The 22,794-nt window shown below is 34.0% G+C and overlaps 2 protein-coding genes across 2 annotated transcripts; one reads left to right on the forward strand and one right to left on the reverse strand.

Annotated features, from left to right (window-relative positions):
* Positions 1–5,509: 5,509 nt before the first annotated feature.
* Positions 5,510–7,131, forward strand: LOC129311755 (uncharacterized). The gene has a single exon (XM_054954205.1). It carries the CDS (start codon positions 5,740–5,742, stop codon positions 6,934–6,936), a length of 1,197 nt encoding a protein of 398 aa, XP_054810180.1. The 5' UTR covers positions 5,510–5,739; the 3' UTR covers positions 6,937–7,131.
* A 6,490-nt stretch (positions 7,132–13,621) lies between these two features.
* Positions 13,622–18,582, reverse strand: LOC129312029 (uncharacterized). The gene is made up of 14 exons (XM_054954579.1): positions 18,362–18,582; positions 18,026–18,203; positions 17,784–17,873; positions 17,007–17,072; positions 16,849–16,914; positions 16,611–16,696; positions 16,426–16,471; positions 16,178–16,232; positions 15,559–15,635; positions 15,217–15,352; positions 15,012–15,139; positions 14,834–14,938; positions 14,117–14,257; positions 13,622–13,944 (listed from the first exon to the last, which is right to left on the reverse strand). Exons 2-14 carry the CDS (start codon positions 18,044–18,046, stop codon positions 13,882–13,884), a joined length of 1,080 nt encoding a protein of 359 aa, XP_054810554.1. The 5' UTR covers positions 18,047–18,203; positions 18,362–18,582; the 3' UTR covers positions 13,622–13,881.
* Positions 18,583–22,794: the final 4,212 nt, after the last annotated feature.

Here is a 22,794-nt window from a genome sequence, read left to right on the forward strand (position 1 = left end):
TTGCATATTTCACGTGCTTGTTTCTGATCATATCCATATATGTGAGTTTTCTATATATTATATATTTTAATTTTTTTTTTCCATCATCTGATATCTTGGAGAACTTAAGGTATGACCCCCCCGGGTCCAAATTAATTGGGATTCTTGTTGTGAGGAACTGTTATTACCGGCAGATGGGTACATTGAGAATGCTTTTGATTATTTAACATGGCTGCATATATTTTAGAATTTAAATTTAAAATTTTAGGATAAGCTTATTTCATTTTCATGACCAATTGAACTCTCCATGCCAAGACTTGAACTTAAAATCTTAGGATGCCTTTGGCAAGCAGTACCCCCATATATATATATACACACACACTATGTATTTTATAACAAATTTTTGTTATTGTTATATATAATTAACACTTTAAAATTTATCTATTCTAGTATGATTGGTTTTAAGCATATACTACTCTGGTCTATTTATAAGTCACTTCCAACATATTTAACTAGTATTAAAAAAATATTAAAATTCATTAATTCTATTTTAAAATTTAATAAGTTCTCAATTTTATCCTTATTAAATATACATGCTTCAATAATAATTGTCTCTCTCCAATATTCAATGGAGAATAAAAAAAAATTATGATAAAAATTTAATGACATAACTTATAAATAGGATTAAAAAAATTATTCTATCCCTGCCCTATAATTAGGATCAGAAAGAAGACTATGTCTCCAAGTTTATTCTGGTCTTCATTAATAAAAATTATTCACATACAGTCCCAACGGGAATATCAATATTACAATAACGTAAATTTATAACTTGATTATTATTTAGTTGAAACACAATGTTGGTAGTTTAAATTTATTGGAAGACAGTCCCAGCTGTGTCGGAAGACAGGTATCTGGATTCACTTGATTGGCGTCAAGAAGTGCTTGCGATGAAACATAATAGACTGAGGGGACGTTTTGGAACGTAAATGACAAATTAGAGGATTCATTTGTTGACAAAATGGGTGATTAAGAAGAATGAAAATCAACGAGTAGGTCTGAGAGAAAGACAAGAAAGCGACGTAGCCCATGAGCTGCGTTTGGAAACAAGATCGATTGAGACGATTCTCTTGGTTGACATGGACCCCCACACAGTGCATGCCAAACAAAACTCTCATGTACAACGAAGTTTCTCTTCCTTCTCATAAACATTTCCTCCAACATTTCTTCATTTGTGTAGCTTCCCATGTGGTTACTGCCCATACTTCTTGCTCCATATACTTCCCCTAAATGCCCTACAGATCTTATCCTCGCAAATTCCAAATCCTTTATGTGCCAGGTTACTTACATCAATAATAAGACCACACAACTTGTTTCACATCAATCCTATCCAACAATAATAGGAGCCTTAATTATATCCATCGTGGATAAATTTACTCCATGCATATTTGGTACATGAAAATGTATTTTAAAAAAAAAGAAATTAGAAATTTGTATATTATGGACTTGTTTGATTTCTGCATTTAAAAACTATTTTATGTTTTTAAAAACAAAACATAAAAAATTTGTCTAGATAAGTATTTTATATTTAGATGCTTTCAAAAAATTTTACATTTTTTAGCTTTTTAAACATGAAAGATAGAAACATTTCAGAACTAATTTTTTTTAAACTGCATTATATTTGACTATTATAAACTATCTTCAAATATAGTCAAGCATTATTATAGGTCATTACCATTAACCAATTGCCACTACTACTATCCATTAATTTTTTAACTTTATTTTTTAAAAAATTAACATAATCAAATGGATTCTTTTTTAAAAAAAAAATTTAAAATTGGTTTACAAAATAGTTTTTAAAAAACAAAAAATGGAATAAAACCAAACATGTCCTGTGTATTTCTCATTTGCTTTGCAGAAAAAAATTTTTTTTTACCTACTTATAACTGTATTAATGTTGCATATTTCTTGCATTGAGGTCCCCACAAAGAGGTAGGGCCCTATCAGTTTTAATCAAATGTTTGAAAGTTGTGTATGGATGCCGAAGAAGAAAGGTGAGGACTTAGTTAAATTGAATATATATATATATATATATATATAATAAAGACGATGAAAAAGTCTACCTGGGAAGAAAACAGAGGATATAAGAAAACAAAAACAGAAACGGGTGTTGTGGAAAAAGCAGTGTGAAAATATGGGCCATGCGAACTCCCTAAAAGTTGAACAAAGTCAGATTCTTCACACAAGACTCCGAGTGAGTGGCTCTGAGTGCTCTTCAAGTTGCTTCCAAACGAAGCTGCTTTACAAGTGCATGGTTTACCTAATGAGGTAACTTGATTCTGTGCAGATACCATTTATTATGTTATTAATCCACCGAGAAGTTCTCCTTCCAACTGTTAAAACCTTCTTAATTGCATTCATACTCCATCCAAGCAAGGCCGTTGACCCATTCCAACTTGACACCACAAATTGGCGTCACTTATATTAATTATTACTAATTCAATTCGCCTCATCTTATTTCATCCAAACCAAAAAAAGAACCAAACTTTTAGCTCATCATCACATGGCATCCGAGTCCATAAGTCAAGCTTTACTATTAATACCACCTCACCGATTTTCCGTGAAAATCTCTGAGTAACTTGTACCACTAGTAATATAATATAATATAATGCCGTTTGGCAGAGTAGCGGTGATTGGTCACGTGCTTGTGCTCAGAAAGTGACCGTTGCCATGCGATTTGACATCTTTATATAAATAAAATATATAAATAATATTGAATGATCATGGGGGGAAGAAAGGTTACTTTATTTAAGGAGAATATATTTCTCGATCAAGGGCTGATAGGCTTGAGGTTAATTTGAAGCCAAAAAAATAATAATAATAAGCAAATTAAACGTATTAACCAGTTACATGTGGAGAGACCCGGAACGCATGAATATCCTAATTCTTATTAAATAAGCGTCTCACATTATGTTATAAAAATTGTTAATACAAGATAGAGAGAGAGAGTAAAATGCCAAATCATATAGCGCTACCTTTTAACACGATTTCTTATATTGTAATTCAATCATTCATATGACTGTAAAAAATGATTGAAATGCATATTTATAAAATCGTCTTTTAACTTATTATCAAGCGTAAATTTTCAAACATTAATGTATCCCATAGCTGAGGATACTCATTTGGGATGAGAAGATCTAAAATACTTGCTTGATTGAGATCCATGGCATGAGCTATATATTACACATAAACCAACACATGCTTGAGAAGTGGACAGGCCCGTTACTTACGTACGATCGACTTGATATGGTCAAATCGAGGTTTTGATGATGGGAACAACCTTAAAAAGAACAATGAAGTAATGGTTTTGGACATAAATCAAAAGTAGCCACCGTCAAGTGTTATAAACATACACACAATTTCTTGGAGCAGAGTAGAAAGCAACCATGTACGTGAATCCAAAAAGGCTAAGAAGAGACGTTAAGAAAGATATAACAAAATTAACTGTTACAAAAGCTTGTGACTGTTGTGCCGGCTTTCTAACTCGTAATAGAATAATTAGGGTGCCTTTTCTCTAATCGGCGCCAAATCCTCGTTTCACTCAAAGTACTTTCTAGGATTCCCCTAATCTTAATTAGTACTTGCCTTCATTTACATGATTTCACTTGCATGCTTTTTCAAGACTAGACTTTAATTTGACAATGTGTGTCCAAATTAAAAGAATTTTAGAGCTGATAAGATCGGTGAGAAACTTTCATGCTATCATTTCTTTTGTTTTGCCCTTTGTTTACTGACTTGCGGGATCTTTTCTTCGTTGTGATGCGAAATTCAATTTGAGAAATCGATAATTTTTGAAATTTTTTAATATTATATATATATATATATATATAACATTACATAAATGTAGTTGGAATCATGCGATTAAAAAATTTAAGCTCAAAATAATTCAGGAAAAAATGTGAGCCCACATGACTGTTATAATATTGCCGTCTTAAAAACGTATGAAAGTGCCATATTTTAAAAAGAAAAAAATTTATATAGTAATAACAATGAACATGAAAATAATTGTCATTGGACATTTAGATCAACTAATTAAGAGATTGGTTTAAATTAATTAAAGATTTTGAGTTTGATTCTGGATATACAGTGGCGATCAAATTTTTGATAGAAAGTATGCTTGCCAAATAGATACCCACAAACTATGATTAATTTGAGTCAAATTTTTAGGATACCAGAGAGGTCACGCAAAATATGCCAGAAAATACTCAAATTAGGGGGGAAAATAACGGGGGGATAAGGAAGGTTTGATGAGAAAGCGGTGGGTATGAGGGATACAGGTCACAGGTGCTTTTAAGTGGGGTGGTGGAAATTGAGTGGAGAAGCAGCTTCTGAAAGCAACCCTTCTTGTGAAGAGATTGAATCACAAGCCTTTAATTAATATAATGCCTTTTTCATTATTGTTTCTGGCGACTGGTGCTTGTAATTTTCACAGATAATGAGTCCACATACATGGAAATTGAAACATAGACTTCCTCCGTCCAACATGTGAGTCACATCTTACAATATAGTAAGAATGATTGTCAAATATTTCCCCCTAAATTTACCCCTATCCACAAAGAAATATCATTAATATGATACTAATGCAATTTAATAAAATTATTTAAAAGTGATTTATAATGGTGAAGAGAGAGGGTATTTAAGAATGGGTTGTATTGGAGAGGCAGTGCTGGTTAAGCAAATGGGCAGTGGCCAATGATTAGATGATTAGCTTTAGGGTCATGTTCCTTAAGAAAGATGCGGAAAGAAAGACAGGGGACAGGTTAACGTTAAGAGTACAACACCAATGTGATATTATCATTGTGTTGTTCTTTAATTTGCTTCCCCTTTCCTTTCATTTATAACTTACTCACTCCCCAAACAAATCCATCATTTCGTTGCTTTCCTCGCTCCAAACACACCACATCATGCTAGACACATTTTCTTGCTTTGCTGTTCAGCTCTGTGATTAGTGTTTTCGGATTAATTAAGGGACCGGATTAATGCATTGTAGAATTAGCACAGCGTGAATTGTGAAGTCCCGTTGATAAAGGGACAGCCTCCCAACAAAATAACAACTCCCAATGCTCACACCTGTCCCCTCTATCTCTGCCGTTGCTCCCCAGCTCATGCCTTCCCCTATTTCACCGATCTTTTAAAATAACACATTTTCAATTATTATTAAATTAAATACTCCTCTTAAAAACAACAGTTAGTGCCTGCAGAACACCACTTGGATGCGACAATATTCAAATGTTACACAATCAGATAATTGTAAAAAATAATTAATTAATTATTTCTTACAAGTATACACTAATTATTTATTATTTTTTAAAACAAGTATTTTTTAAAAAAAAATATGCTTTTTGAAGTATTTCACCTCACTGTATTGATTTGGAGAATCCTAAATAAACAGAGACAAGGCTATTAAGGGGACTGGGATTATGATTAACATACATACGAAAATTGTGAAGTGGGGCCTAAGGCCAGTTATAAATGACCAAGCTTTCTCCACATGCTAAAGTCTCCTGCGAAAAAGCACTCCACTACCTCCAAGTTCTAAGCTTTTCTCTCATTTGCCTCTCTCCCACCATCTTTCTCATTTTGATTCTCTAACTCAAAGCAGAAAACTGCCAAAACTATAACTCCAGTACACGCGGAAGATACGACGTCTGAACCAGATCAATTTCGAAGCAAAAAGCAGATCGCCTATCGCTTTAGATTACAATGGTCGACGTCGACCGGAGGATGACCGGTCTCAACCCGGCTCATATCGCCGGCCTCCGCCGACTCTCTGCCCGTGCCGCGTCAGTTCCTACCACCGCCTCCTCCCTCCCTGCACGTAACGGCCTTCTGTCGTTCTCTTCTCTGGCTGATAAAGTCATAAGCCACCTCCGCAACTCTGGCATACAGGTTCAACCTGGTCTTTCCGACTCGGAGTTCGCTCGAGCCGAGGCTGAGTTCGGCTTCGCATTCCCGCCGGACCTTCGAGCCGTTCTCACCGCCGGCCTTCCCGTTGGCCCTGGATTCCCCGACTGGCGCTCCGCTGGAGCTCGACTCCACCTTCGTGCCTCGCTGGATTTACCAATCGCTGCGATTTGTTTTCAAATTGCTAGGAATACTTTCTGGTCCAAGTCCTGGGGTCCGAGGCCGTGTGAACCGGAAAAGGCATTACGAGTCGCTAGGAATGCGCTCAAGCGAGCTCCTCTTTTGATTCCCATCTTCAACCATTGTTACATTCCTTGTAATCCTTCCCTAGCCGGGAATCCTATATTCTTCGTGGACGAGAATAGGATCTTTTGTTGCGGTTTGGATCTATCGGATTTCTTCGATCGCGAGTCTCTTTTCCAGAGCTCCGAATCCGATCTTCTTTTGAAGAAGCAGAGATCCGTTAGTGAGAAATCCGCGGGTTCGTCGACTAACTTCTCGAGGAGAAGCTTAGACACAGGAATCGTCGCAGGAGGGAGAACACCGAGGTGGGTCGAGTTCTGGAGCGATGCCGCTGTTGATCGGCGGCGTAGGAACTCGTCGTCGTCTTCGACTTCTTCGCCGGAGAGATTTTTCGAGATGCCTCGGTCCGTAATACCGAAATGGGTGGAAGAATACATAGAGCAAATCGGGTCGGTCTTGAGAGAAGGGGGGTGGAGCGAGTCGGATGTGTCCGAGATCGTGGAGGTAACTGCGTCCGGGTTCTTCGAAGGAGAGATGGTGATGCTGGACAATCAAGCGGTACTGGATGCTCTGCTGCTAAAGGCGGATCGGTTTTCGGACTCACTGCGTAAAGCCGGGTGGAGCTCCGAAGAGGTGTCGGACGCTTTAGGATTCGACTTTCGACGGGAAAAGGAACGGAAACCGGTTAAGAAGTTATCGCCTGAATTGGTGGAGAGGATTGGGAAACTGGCAGAGTCAGTTTCCGGTTCATGAACATTTCTAATTTCATTCTCTTTGTTCAGTGAAAAGCAAAAAAAAAAAAAAAAATTGAATTTTAATTTTGGCAAAGGCGTTGGGGTTTGTATTGTAAACAGCTAATGAAGAATTGGGAAAGGTGAACGGAAAAAGTTATTGTATTGTACGGTTACAGAACAAAGTGGAATATAGATCAAAGGGTTCATAATTAAATGATTATCATATATAAACAAAATAGCTTTTATATTGTTTGTTTGTACAGGAAATCAGATGGGCAATTTTTATCTGCATCGTTTAAAAATTCAGCAGTGCACGTGTGCACATGTGGTATCTTTTGTATCATTTTTTAATTTAATTTATCTGCCGAAGGTATCTTATAGTAATTTTCAAAGAGGCGCCAATATAAAGCCGATGTTGCTGTCGTTTTGCTGGCTACGTTATTTAACTAAAATGAAAATCGTTTGAAGATGATGTCGTTTAAAGTAGCCAGAGCCAGGGGAAGATATAAAACTCAAAGAGCCTATTTTGCTGCAACGAGAAAAATGAATTTCGTTTTTTTATATAAAAGTGGAAAATGATTTCTCTCCGCTGGCGTTAAAAGAAAGAGTTGAAAAACCTTCGAATAAATCATAGTGATCACTGATAACTGATGTAGAGACGGATAGACGAAGGAGGAAATGTATAGGAGACGAGGAAATGGATAGTGATCTTTTTTAGAAAATAAATATTTATAGATTTTCCATTTTTCTATCAATTTGGGAAAAATTATTTTAATTCATTCCTTTAGTAAGGCAACGAAAGCCAGCTTCGTTTTAGAGAAAGAAATTTTATTAAAATCATAATAGAAATTTTCTATTATTCTTGAGGGTTGAATGGGTCATTTTCGTTTAAAGTACAATTTTTTATTCTTTATTTGATTTCATTTTCAGTATTAAATGATTTGGAAGGAATTGGACTATTTTTATTTAAAAATAAAAGCCATGAAGAATGGATACTTCATTTACTCAGGGGCCGTGAACTCATGATAATTGGGTGATCGATTCCCCTGAAATAGAAACATCAATCACATGTATTTCGATTATTCATTTGGATAAGATAGAAATAAATGTAGATAATTTATTTCAAGAAAATAGAAAGAAAACCATAAATAATTAAAGATAAAGTGTAAATTAAACGTTAAATCGCGTTTTTCAAATTTTGTAACAAAAATCAGAATATCTTTTTCAAAAGTTCAGTCTCTTTTTAAATATGAAGCTACATAAAATAAAGAATCCTCATATTTAACAAAGAATTATATGACATTGATTTAACTAATAAATATTAGTCCTAATAAACAGGGTTATAATTGCTTAAGGTGTATGAAAAATAATACATTGATTTGATTTTATTTTATTTTACCAGCATACATTGATTTAAATTTAAATGTAATAATTTAAAAAATGTTTGGAAGGCAGCGAGAGGAAAGAACATGACATGTGATGTGATGAGGGGGCCAAACGGTTCCGTACAAGGAAGTTTCTCGGTTTAATCATTTCACATTTCCGGATGCTTAATCATGCTACAAGATCCATATTTTACATATTTTTTTAAAACATAATTAAAAATATTAATTGAAACTGTTTGTGTTAAAATCTAAATTAGGCCTCAGATCCAATTATTTAAAAAAATAATAATTTTAGCCCATGTTCATTTAAGTCTTTTAGAAAGGAGATGATTGTTTCGCTAAAAAAAAAAAAGTTGTAAAAGGACTTGATCAAATAACACACCTCTCTAATAGAAGAAAAAAGTGATAGAATTTAGGAAATACTATAGATAATAACTCTATAAATGTGGAGTATAAAATTATGGGAAAAACTATCACTTTGTGCAAAGGAAAAGCAAGCCACTCATTTGAACTCTCCAATCTCTTGAACAACTTCAACTCTAACCAATTTCAAAAAAACTCAAAATCAATTCAACTTTTGGTTTGGTTAAACTAACTCTCTCAACAAATTCAACGTAGTTTCTTTGAGCAGCACACATTGAACAAAGAATAGTAAATTCTCTAGCAACTAGTAGAGTATAATGTTATGGGAATATTATTCTCTTCCTAAAAAGTTACTTTAGTAGAGTATGCAATGCACCTGCTTATATATTTCTCTAATCCTATTTATAAGTCACTTTTAACATATGTTATCAGTATCAAGAAAACTTTAAAACTCATTAACTCTATTTTAAAATTTGATAAATTTTTAACTTTGCCCCTATTTAATATACATACTTCAATAACATATTTTTTCTCTCTAACATTTAATGGAAAGTAAAAAAGAAAATTTGTGATGAAAAATTAATGATGTGACTTATAAATAAGATAAAAAAAATTATTTTCTCTCTACTTTATAAATAAAATCAAAGGGAGTATTTAAAACTCTCCTCAAATCTTTCTCATGTAGGACGTAATAGCTTCCCTATCTAAGGGACATCTAGTCTGGCTCTAATATTACTTTCTTATGAGTTCATTACTTTCTTTTTAAAAAGCTAGTTTAGTGAAGTATACAACATATTCATTTATATACTTAGAATTCTCTCCAAACCCTATCGATATAAGACATAACAACAACCTCCTAGTAGAATAGTAGCAACACTCTATACTTTTCTTTTAGTCTTTTATCTTATATTTCTCATGATATCTTTTCTTATCATTATTAGCATCATGTATATTCTCACCATTTAAGCCTCACATTTTTTCCATCTTTATTTTCAAATTTTCTTTATTTTTAATCACTTGGATTTGAGGAAGATTTGATAAAGAATTCTGAAAACTCAATGTTTGATTTGAAAGTAAAGCATATCGCAATGTTTAAAGAAACGGTCCTCTAGCCCGTCCTAAGTTGCAAACTAGATATTTAAATTTTGAATGCAATTTAATTGGCTCATTCAACGCTCGCAATATACAGGTGATACAAGGAGGCAATGATCCAAGACAACGAAGATAAGAATGGGATTGACTGACTGAGAGCATGTGATGGAGCGTCGCATTGGTGCGCTCATGAGGAGGCATTCTTTTTGAATTGTCTCTTCTGCCCATTCACACACCCACCGTTTCAAACACTTGTCACTTGAGGCTCTTCATCAAAATACTTTCTCAAGGAGGTCATTTTTTATTATTCACAATTTTATACTCCAACCTCATTTATGAATAACTTTTAACATGTTTTGTCAAAATTTAAAAAAAAACTTAAAATTTATTAACTTTGTATTAAAATTTAATAAGTTTTTACTTTTATCCATAATAAATATTCTTAAATTTCATTACTAATATTTTCATTCAAAGTATTTGATAAGAATAAAAATATAAAAATGAGTATTAAAAATTGACAAATACCTTATAAATAAAACTAAATTTTTTATTCTCTTTCTACTTTATTAACAAGACTAGAATAGTAAGGAGGAAATCTAGAGGGGTTAGCTTTGTAATTTAATTAAATTTCTTATACATGTACTTTTTTCTTTTTTTTTTTATAAATCACTTTTAACTGGCTCACCAAATTCAAAGTAAGTTAGTTAAAATAATGAAATTATCTTAAAAATAAACTACTATATACAAATTTGTCCCAACATTTAAGAAAAGTAATTTAGTGTGTGGAAAGATTTTTTAAAAAAATTAAAATAATATATTTCTTTTTTAAAATTTTTTGAAGGGTATTTTTTAAAAATTGTACACCAAAAATTATAAAAATAAAAAAGCGTAATTTATAAGAACGATGAAGAAAATTTTTTAGGACGTGTTTTATAAGGAAAAAAACAGCAGGAGGACCATTATCTTTCAGAGAGAAAGGGGGGCTAGTTTGAATGAAAAGCAGGTTCATTGAGGAGAGAACAAGTGGCACGAACGCAGATCGGAAAAGCCTGAGTTGGATCTCTGGCGGGGTCTATGTCGCAGGTCCTATGAACATCAATGTAGGTGGATCATTCTCATTGATAGCAGGTCTCCATATAAAATGTTACAAACACCTTATTTATTTTTTGTTCAAATAAATACAAGTCATGCTTTCTTAAAGATTTTAAATATAAAAAAAAATCAGCGTTAACGTGACTACTGTTGAATACGGATATATTAATTAGTGATTAGTTTCAAATATGGCAATAAAACTTAACCCGAAAAAGAAGAAGAGAAGGAAAATAAAAGGCAAGAGACATATGGTATGGGGCTGAGAAATTCCACCGGCAACGGTCACTGGCACACCGTTGACGATGTTGGGGTCAAATTTATAGGCATTTGCGTTCCCTCCGGCACCGCCTGTTGCTTCCTGTCTCATTCTTCCTCAGATGGCCATGGCATGGGCCCCTCCCCCTCACTTATTTCTCCATGTTATGGCCTTCCTCCTCTCTGGGCTCCACCTGCTTTCATGCTCTTTAAATGTACCACTGACATATTGTACCCACAAACAAATTTCTCTTTCCAAAATAATTGTTACCTTACTAGCGGCTGCCACATTGACTGCTAAGACGCAACATGTTATGTTTGAATTTGTATAAATCCAAAAAATAATTTTGAGAGAGCTACAATTAACTGAATCTGATGATCCTTGAATTTGATGTATTCATATAACCATATTAAAATAAATTGTCACTTTAATTTTTTAAAAAAAATACTTATTATTTTGTTACAAAATTACCCTTCAATAAATGAAAAGTGTTCACTATAAGGCATTATTATAAAAAGAAGCAGATATTTTTTGCAAAATAACATTAAAGGGTATTTATTTATTAACTCATAATCATAGTACAGCACCCACTTTCTGTCCCGCAACGGGAGGCAAACACCGTTTGGTTTTGGAGTTGCCCGCACCAACTTGAAAGATCAACAGTGTTTGTTCACTTCAGTTTCTGAATGTCCGTTTCCTGCTTTGCATTATTGTAGGGTCCACTTTAGGGTCATTAATCTCCCTCCCTGCCATTTTGGTATGTGGCTTGTCATCATCCTTTGAAAGAACCTACAATTATTGGTTCATCAACATACAATTGAGTCGTGACTATCATGGGGCCTCTCTAATTGACTGTTCAAAAACAAACATCACCCTTGTCCATTTCTCTTCAAATGGCTGAAATTAAAGTGCGAAGAAGCTAGTAAGCAAACTTGTGTTTCTGTCCTCTCTATGCTTTAGAGAATGGATTCATGAACGGCTTTCAATTCTGAAATGACATGCGTGACCAAATGGTAGGCTCTAGGTTTCTGTAACTGGAGAGATTTGCCGGGTGAAGAAGTGGGTACAGAATGGGTTGAGTTCAGAAGATGAGCGATCTGAGTTTTTCAGAGAATGTCTGTGCTGCGATGCACAACATTATTGGGTGATTTAGGGTCAGTCCTGCAGCAAAGGAGATAACTTACAAGCAGGCATGGTAGCCCAGGTGAATAATAATTTCACGCAGAGCATGGTTCCATTATTGGTTAGCTCAATCGTCAAATTATGGAGCCCAGTCTGCTCAAAATGTTACTTGCATTAATGTTGGCAAATTTACCCAGCCATCTTCACTTTTTTTCCTCATCTTTTTCACAGACCAAAAGTCTCCCAAACTTTAAACACTTCGAGGATATCATCCCACAAGTCCATCATGGCATGACGCTTAAGCATGATAGTAATTTGACTGTTTTTTTTTTCCCCTCTCAACAGAAAAACGAGTTTCAATTAATAAAAACAGACTAACATTCCACAGCACAGCAAACGAAGGAGAGCCAAATTAGAAACTAAAACCAAATTTTAAGAGGTCTGAAAAAACAAAATAACTATACAGAATCTTAAAATTCACGACGATCATTCTCCAGCAATCTTTAAAGAGGAATTAGGAATCTTAAGACCTAATTAAGAGGACACAATTTCTTTAAAGAAATTTTGACGATGCAATCAACTAGTAATTTTGATGATCAACCAGTTCCATTCCGTCATCTACCATATTAAGAACTTGAGTTGTTTATACCAATTTAGTACCTTTTTCAGTGGAAATTCTGTCCTAGTACACATCCCTACCATCTGCACCTCATTTTTTGGGTTACAAAACTTGAAGCAGGTTTGTTAGAAATTTCATATGAAGTTCATAATAATATGCATCCTTACATTGCATGAAATTTCAAATATATATCACTGTTCACTTATGAATAGTATCTGGTCACAAATTGTCAAACATGCACGCTAAATTAAATATGCATCCATGCATTATACCACGTTTATAAGTCAGCCATCCAATGCAGAACTTGCAAATAATGTGACCAGTGAAAATTGAGGTTTTCAACATGGATTGATTCTCTGGTTTTTGAATAAGGGTGCGACACAGATTTTAAGCCCTGAAATTCAGGCTCCCACTATTCACAAGCTACCAACGATAGTCCGTACACAAATAAAAACTTTATTTTTATGAAAATACATATTATTCTCCTCCCTCTTTACCCGTAATTATAATTTATAATGAGTAAAAATCATAAATTCACAAATATGAGAATCCATGTTAATAAATGCAAAAAAAAGAAATTTTTTTACAAATACTAAGTTACTTATATTTTGAACTCAGATGCTGGGAAACTTCAATTTTACATATTTAATATTCCTCTACATACTTCAATAAAATTTAAGAGTCAACCGGAGAGAGACATGGTTTTCCCTATGAGCATGTCGATTCATTCCGCAATCAGCAAAGCAGAACCACCCAGGATGAACAACTCATAGCGTGAAGCAAGCTAGAGGCGTACGTACTAATAGTAGAACATATAACAGTAGACATGCCTGCAGATTAATGATACAGCCGCCAATCCGTTTTTTCATAACCAGTTCCATTACTGTTCACTGAATAAGTTACCAACATAACGACGAACTGTTTTTATCGATTACAGAAGAGTTAATGCAAAGCCGATGGTAGAAAGAGCAGCATCAGTAATTGTGGAAAGAGCTGATGTGTGACGCAGAGACGACACCATCAAAACCACGCTCCCTAGTATGGCCTATACCTCCAATCTGTTCTTGATGGTCTCGCACTCCCAATTCCATAACCCCACTGCAAAAACGAATAACGCCGCCGAGTTTAAAAATGACTTAAATTCAACTGTCTAGTGCGAGGAACACACAACGCTACCAATAAAACCGAAGTATTTCATCAAAACAATACTGTCATTAGTTAAATAATTAGCTGTATATTCAATCATAAAATTATTGATCTATACACTTACATCATCAAAGTCCAGGCTGCCATACATCCTCCCATAGGTGCGCATGGGACCACCATATCCCCCAAAAGTATCCACACTGCTCATCATAAAATTCGAACTCGGCCCAGCATCATCAAGAGGTGTAGCTGAATCTATAGCAACCTGCAGACAAAAGTTCCTTGTAACTCGAACCACGCATTCACATTTGGGTGGGTGGGGGGAACTCAGAAATATGTGACATGCCTAAAGATTACAAAAGCACATATATAGGGAATTTATAGTAACACATGTTTCAGAAGAATAAATTTGCGTGACCTGCATACACCATAAAAAGATTCACCACTGGAATGAACATCGTGATGTCAAAAAGAATTGACGTTCAAGATTGATGTACATCTAGCAATGTCATACAGCAAATCATCAATTGTGATGTATTATTATATAGACATATAGGTAATAATCAATGCAAAGCTCCACCCTTTTACAACTCGATCGCTTTTTACAGAAGGCACCAGTTAGTTTAGCAGTAAAATTCTACTGATCTTTTTCCAACTATGCCTTTAACAGGCATAGACATCTTGAAAGGGAAAACATTATTTCCTGACACAGATCCGTTCCACCATCATCTTACGCACTCTTTAAAATTCACCTCCATAAGAAAAAAGACAAAACAGAGAACTATTGTAAATTTACATGGGGCAGCATAGCATATATAGGACCAAATCCAAATTGAAGTACCTGATGTCCACAAATCTCATGAGACCTCCGAGAGACACGATCTGCCACACCATCTTCAGCAAAAGTTACAAAACCAAAACCTCTGTGGCCTGCTCTCTTGGGATCCTGAAAAAAGAAAAAGACAAGTGATAAGTATTTCAAAATTCACAAATGCTTGTTTCTTAATAACATTTCTTGCCTTTGGAACATAGACATCTAATATACGGCCAAATCTTCCAAAATACTGGCGAAGATCATCAGCTGTTGCTTCAGGGGGAAGACGACCAACAAAAATTTTTTTGCCCATTCCCCGAACAGGTTCCCCCCCTATAAATTGACAGTATAAGGCAGTCAGCAATTTATAATAACTAGTCAATAATATGGGACACTGCTTCCATGCTTACTTCCATAAACTGAACCAGGATGGTCATACAGAGTAGGAGCACCAAGTGCTGCATATCGAGTTGCTGCAGATATATATGCATTGTATGCACCATACCCTCCCTGTGACATTCTGCCAATAGGCCTCATATCATCTTCCTGCAAGGACAGAATTAAAGTTAATCAACTAAAATCACAGAGAATATACCACTGAGCAGACATCCTTCCAAAGAAAAATAATGGACTTGTGCACAAATATCGATAATCATTTTGTTCAAGACACATCAAAGCAGTTTCAGAAGCCAACCAACCATGAAAATACAGTTAATCAGAATTTTACAGTTCATAGCTATACAAAATCTTACCTTTGGTGTTGCTCGATCAACCACCACAGTAGAACCTCCCAATTCATGAGTATCTGTCATTAAATTCTCCACAGATTCTGACAGAAAAAGCTCCTTTCAGTAATAGGTACATTTTTTCAACAATATGTCTAAGGACAGACTAAAGAGAAATTCAAAAGTTAAACCACAATGTCATTAAGACTATAACAGTTTTACCGATGACGCTAACTCCCAAAAGGGTATCTCAAGAGATACCATCAGCATAAGACATTCATCACTTGAGGAGACCAGACAAAGATTTCGTACGTATAACACATGCTTAAAATGCAATGTATCTTCAATTATTCCCCCCCTAGAAAGGGGGAAAATATTTACAGAATATCATATAATGCAACTTTCTCCACTTAACGTTAGCAGCAGCAACTTAATCAAACTGACATTTAAGCAAAGCACAAATTACCAGCTCACTGTTTCTGTATTATGCAAAAAATAAAAAAAGGGCGAGTTGCCCATCTTATTAACAAATAAATTACTCTTGGTCTACCAACATGATTTTTAATTGTAAAAAATGGTACCTTTATAGACTTACAAAATGCAAACAGTTAAGAGCATAGCTGAGGGAGAATCAGAATCTAGATACCTGCACTAGCAAAAGTTATAAAACCAATTCCACGGTGTGATTTTGAGCCCTGGTCCTGTGTGAAATAACTTATAAATCATGATGCATCCTCTAAAAACAAAACAAAACACAAGAGGAAAAGAAAGAAAAGGAGGAAAAAAAAAAGGCCTGTAGGCAATTAAATACACACAATGTTCAAACAAAAAAGTGCATGCATAAACGTATATGCATGTAATTCACATGCCTATTGATCACAGGGACGGAAGTACCTTTGGCATGTATAAATCTGTTATCTCCCCATATTTCTCAAAATGACTGCAAGAAGAAAAATGGAATGACAGAGTGTAATACGATCTTATCATTGCCTCCTAAAAATTGTAGGTACATTTAAAGAGCATATGACTAGGGAAGGCAAAATCTTCTCATCAAGTTAACGAAGAAATCACCTCCATACCTTCTAAAAGTTGCTTCTGTAACAGATGGTGGAATCCTGGCCACAAAAATTCTGGTAACTTTCTTTACTGGTGCCCTCATCTCCTCCTTTAACATGAAGGCACATTATCAAGAATAGGTGAATCAATCATGCAGTAGGACCGTAGTATAAATAAACAAACCAAAAAATTGAAAACAAACAACAGACTAGGAAAAAAAAAACGTAAGATTAGAAACATAAACATCAGTTAGATGGAAACCTTTGGTGTGGCCACTTTGACTTCGAGCATCCTATTGCCAAGAACATGTTCGCTTGATAATGCTTTCTGCAGCCATAAAGTTGTCAGACTGTAGATTCAGCACGTATGCATCACCAGCTATATATATATATATGAACATATGGAAAACCGTTCATTACCTTAGCATCATCAACTGAAGCAAATGTAACATATCCAAAACCACGAGACCGGCCAGTTGACCTCTCCTAAAATGCAGAAATAATATTACAGCTCCAGAAAATTTCAATATAATAAAGACTATTTTTATGATCAATCAACCAATTTGTTGATCTATAACTCTGGATATTCCAATTAACCCTCTATAAGACAATTATACTTCATTGCTTACCACTAAAACCATAAAGCTTAAGACCAACTTATCTTTTCACATCTTCTATGACAGCAAGGTTGGGCATTTAAGTTTCATTCTTCAATGTTTCAACTAACACAAATGAATCAATGAATCGCCAAGGAAGTGCAAGTATTTAATCATTAGATGAAACCAAATGATCAGAATAGGATTTCTAGCCTGGCTTTACAAGAAAATAGAGCACGCATTACACGAAAGTAGATACATTAGTGTACACATCAGATAGAATTCAGGTACAATGCAGTAGAAAACATAAAATTTAAAATTTATCTTCTAAAATTTACAGCCAGGACCTTCATGTCACAAGCAAGGGGACAATTTGTTTATCAGATTGCTAGTGTTTTTTCTTGAACTGAGAGACCCGAATTCTATTAGACAAGAATTGTATCATTGTAAGACAGTGCAAGGTTAACGGAACTTGCTTTTAATAGCACAATAATTATTGGTGAGATAATGCCCCACCCAGATTCCAAAATAAACAAATGCTATTGATTATCCCATTTCAAAAAAACATTCCATGGGTTAGTTCATGTAACAGGGGGCTGACCTTCATAACAACGCAATCTTCCAAATCGCCAAATTTGCTCATATATTCTTTCAACCCCTCAGTATCGACCTCCCAAGGAATACCCAAAACCTGAGATGCAGTTATATGATTACAGGAAAGGATTAACTAATCAAGGAAACATAGATTTAAAAAGATGAAAGATATAAAAAAGTTTATCATCATAATTTACGGGTAACAAGGAAAACAAATAAATCCAAACAAATCGAATGACAATGACTAACCACAAGTTTACGCTGCTCCATGAGGAACTTCGACAAGATGCAAGGAAAGGGAACCAACGGCAGCAGGGAGAGAAATCCCTAAAACATAAAAAAAACAGAAAAATTCTCTCCACCTTCTCTCTCAGCTCAGCACTCAGCGTTCTCACCCCTCTCTCTCTAAATCTCTCACACTCGCCCCCTGCACATAATAAGCACACTTCTTTCTCACACACAAATTTCGTCATCATATACCAAATGAAAATCACCTTTGGAGCCTGGAGTTCAACAGCGATTGAATTACAGCTCAAAGAAAAGCGATAAAATACAAGAAAATCTTTGGATTACACACTCACTAACCTTGGGAAATCAGGACATACCAAAACCCTAGAGCGCAGATCTCTCTCTCTATATCCCTCTACCTCTCAAGCTCGCGCGGCTCGGCACCTTCTCGTGTCTCAGAGTAGGACAGGCACTCTGCGCACGATTCCTCTAGGGTGAATTCGATCGGGATTGTGGGATTGGGATTGGACTGGGTCTTGGGTCTTCCGGCTTAATAGTGAATCGGATATTTTTGGCGGATCGCCCCGTGACCGAATGTTAACCGGGTCGTTTGCCTCGTATTCTCGTCCATAACTGGTTTTGTGCTCCTGTTCTTGACTTTTTTCTGTTTTTCGACCTGAAGGTTTTGTACTATAAAAATTATGATAAAAAACCATTTAAAAAAACATTATGGAATATTCTTCAGTGATAAGAAATGTGCGTTGATTTTCCTAAAATATCCTACTTTTAATAATTTTTATTTGATAAAAAATCATTTAGGAAACTAAATGGGATTCAAAATAGGTAATTGGATTTGAATTGAGGCCCAACGGGGTAGAATTGGGCCACCTTACGCAAAATCATGCAATGATGAGCGCTGCTCAATTGCACATAGACGAAGGACCAGAACGCAGTCGTTTCAATTAACGTCGTCCTCTTGCAGACATGGATAAGCTTGTCTCGACTGTGCTTGGACGAGCAAATTAAAAGGCGTCCCTGGTCCGCGTTTTAATTAGAACACGATTAGAGGAAGCACCAGCGAGGCTCTGCTAGGACAAAAGATTTCGATGACTTTGGGATGGTTTTCTTTGTGATTTGGGATTACTAACAGATTAGGGTTTTCATATGGGATAAATAACCTAAACACATGATGATTTATTATGTTTATTGACGTTATTGAGAGTGTAAATAATTGATATGAAACATTTATTTGAGGTTAGAATTTAAATTTGGAAATTTTGGGTAAAATTCTAAGCCTTTGAGATTGAATCTAAGGATTAATTCGAATTATTGAGATGTTTTTAGATGCCTAGTTGTTTAGATAAATGTGTGTAAGTTGTTAGAATGATTATGTAATGCTTGAGAACAATTTTTTGCTTTTAGAGGTATTTTTAAACGAATTTTTGAATATGCAATAATGAAATATTGATATTGGAAGTGATAGGAGCATTTATTGAGGTTTATAGGCGTAAGGAAATTTTGTAAAAAATTATAGATAGTTAAAATGGGCACTAAGATTTAGTATTAATTGTAGGTTAGACTTGAACTTTCTAACTCTTTAAATTAGAGTTATTTTATTAATTTTAATGAAAAATTAATTTTTAGTATTATGAAATAATTGTGTAGATGATGTTGACAAAAAGAGTAGTGAGGAATCGCTTGTTTGGAGGACTTTGATTGTTTGAAGCAAATGTAACCCCTATTAATTTATTATAGTTGGTGCTCCGTGGTTAATTATGTGTAATTTGATGAAATATTATATTGCTTGAAAAATATTACATTTGAAAAATGTATATTTGTTGTCTAAAAAATTAATTGCTAAGTGGGTTATTCAATATGTAAGTAAATATATGTTGATATGAATTGAGTATTTATGTTTGGAGATATATTTCTTATGAATTGGATTAGAAATATGATTACGTCTGGATTTAGAATACATGACTGGTCAAGTTATTTTAAACTTGTTTGGTAAGGATTTTTTTTGGTTGAGATTTGCATCATGGTAAGAATCTATTGAACTCAATGAATGGCTAGTAACTTTGACTAACTCACTTTTGGCTAAATGACTTTGTGTCGAACATGAAGTACAAAGAGATGTAAGTTATTGTCATGCATGTTTGTTTTTTTTTTTTGGTTGTACACATATCATATATATATGAAAATTGATTTTGTATGCCTACTTAAGAATCACATAATTAATTACTTTGCATGTATTGTAGTATTTTGTTTCTAGGACCTTTCGTGTCTTATCCTCGTGGTTAACATTTTTATAAGAGCAAGTGTAACTGGAGGAGCACTAAAGGCATAATTTGTTGCATGAGACAATATCTATTAGTATAGCCTCTTTAATTTGAATATGCAATATATATCTTGCCAGCCAAGGATAATTGTTATTTTGACGAGCGTGTAGACTTTATTGATGATCAAATTATATCTTGATTTGCCAAAAGTATTTTGTCCACCTTTCTTGGTCTTAGATTTGACTAATATGCTCGACCATGAGGATTATGTCTGTTCCTTATGGTCCTAATTGATTTTTGAGACATTAATGATATGGTCAAATTTGCTTAGAAGTATTAAGTAGTTGGTAAATATGTACTCCCTTTGATCCTATTTATAAGGTACAGAGAGAAAAAAAATTTAATCTCATTTATAAGTCATCTTATTAAACTTTCATCACAAATTTTCTCTTTTACCCTTCATTGAATGTTGGAGAGAGAAAATATGTTATTGAAGTGTGCATATTTAATAGAGACAAAGTTGATAACTTATTAAATTCAAAAACAGAGTTAATGAATTTTAAGATTTTTTTTGTATTAGTAAAATATATTAAAAGTAACTTATAAATAGGATCGAAGAGTATTAAGGTATGTTGATAGAGGTAATTATGTTGTGGACAATTGTATATCTTAGAACAATTTGGGTATTATTAAGCAGATTACGATTTGAAAAGTATTATGATTAAATAAAATTTATTGTACATCATTTGGTGTGGACACTTGGGTTACATTAATATGTTATAAGTTTTGCTAGGACATGTTTAGGATTATGCCACACTAAAATAACATGCTTCCGTGCTAGTTGTGGTTTTGAAATAGATATTAGTTTTTAAATATTGGTTTGCGAAATGGAATTCTAATAGTTACATTTGATATTATTATCATTTTATGACTATAGTAGAGTTTATTTATTATGTTAATTTTTTTTATCATGGTAGTTATTTGCAAAATAATTTATGTAAATGACAAACTCTTTTCTATCACGATAGGGTTTTAAAAACAGAGTTTTTATTCTTTAATTACTACAATAATCTTTTTTCTATCATGATAAGTATTCAATATTATTTAATTAATTTAATAACTTATTAGTTTGTGAAAAATAAGTTCAAAGATTTAGAGTGTTACATAAAGTTGAGAAACGAACAGGCTTGGCCCATATGGGCACAGGCTTATAAGCCCAATTTTTTTAAATTTTAACATTTTTGTAGCCCATTTGGCTATCCCTTATTTAATGAGTTCAAAGCTTGACTTGTAAACTTTTTTTTCTTTTAAGAACAACTCTTTTAAAATATAAAGTTCAATATTACAATATAATAAATAAATTAAATTATTCTAAAAATCTAGATCCTTAATTACATTACAATTCACAATTACAAGTCAAGTTTTTACATCCTAATCACTCGAGACATGTTTGTATGTGTGTAAATTGTATATGGAAATAATAGAATGAGAGAAAACAACTAATTCTAAATTATCAAAACAGTCTTCTTTATAAAAAATAATAGTTTTCCATTTTAGAACCACCAACATAACTAATATACTCATGAAAATTTAAATTTAAATTTTAAGTCAAAGGAATCAAATATTCCATGCCAAAACTTGCTTAACAAATCGAAGACAATAATTTTTGAGGAAATGGCATTAACGACCTTAAAAATAGACTTTATTGTAATTTGGGTCTAAATGAATCTGATATTGCTCTGCAGGCCTTGAGGCCCTTATTGTCAATTTTTTTGAGATTAAAAGTACGATTTTGCCCTTTGTTTAATTTGAATTCAAAACCTGCATGAACTCTCAAAATAATAAAATGGACCATGCATGATATAACATCCACTATGCACAAAACAATGTCCACACATCTCAATAGAAAGTCCATGCATTTTAAGTATTTCAATAGCCTTGGCTTTAGCAAAAATGACTAAGCAGACCATGCATGACACAACATCTACTATGCATAATACGATATCCACGTGTGCTAAACAAAAAATTCATACATTTTCAGTATTTCACTAATTTAGGCTATAACAAAATGACGTTAGGCAAACCATGCACGACACAGCATTCACTATGCATAAGACGATGTCCACACATGCTCAACAGAAAGTCTATACATTTACAATATTAAGAAGGACAATTACATTATATATGAGTAATTTCATGTTGGTATTAACCTAGATACTAAAACAAGTACCCACATGAAATTTGACACAATATTTCAAGTTTGATATATACAAAAAGTTAGCCACTATATTTAAAATATCTAACAGTTGCTTCTCCATATACAAACAAAAAATATTTGTGATTCTCACTTATCCAAAAAATATTATTTGGAAATGCTTTCATATACATAATTATAGTTGCTTGTGTACACCAAAGAAGTACAAGGTAACTAGTTCTCATGCTGGGTTAGGATTCTTACATGTCTTATGACTGTGTCCGGCCTTTCCACATCTCAAACAATAATAAATCTTT

This window comes from Prosopis cineraria, unplaced genomic scaffold (assembly GCF_029017545.1).
Source record: "Prosopis cineraria cultivar Desert tree isolate PC_DT_omini unplaced genomic scaffold, ASM2901754v1 PC5, whole genome shotgun sequence".
In the NCBI taxonomy this organism is placed as follows: domain Eukaryota; kingdom Viridiplantae; phylum Streptophyta; class Magnoliopsida; order Fabales; family Fabaceae; genus Prosopis; species Prosopis cineraria.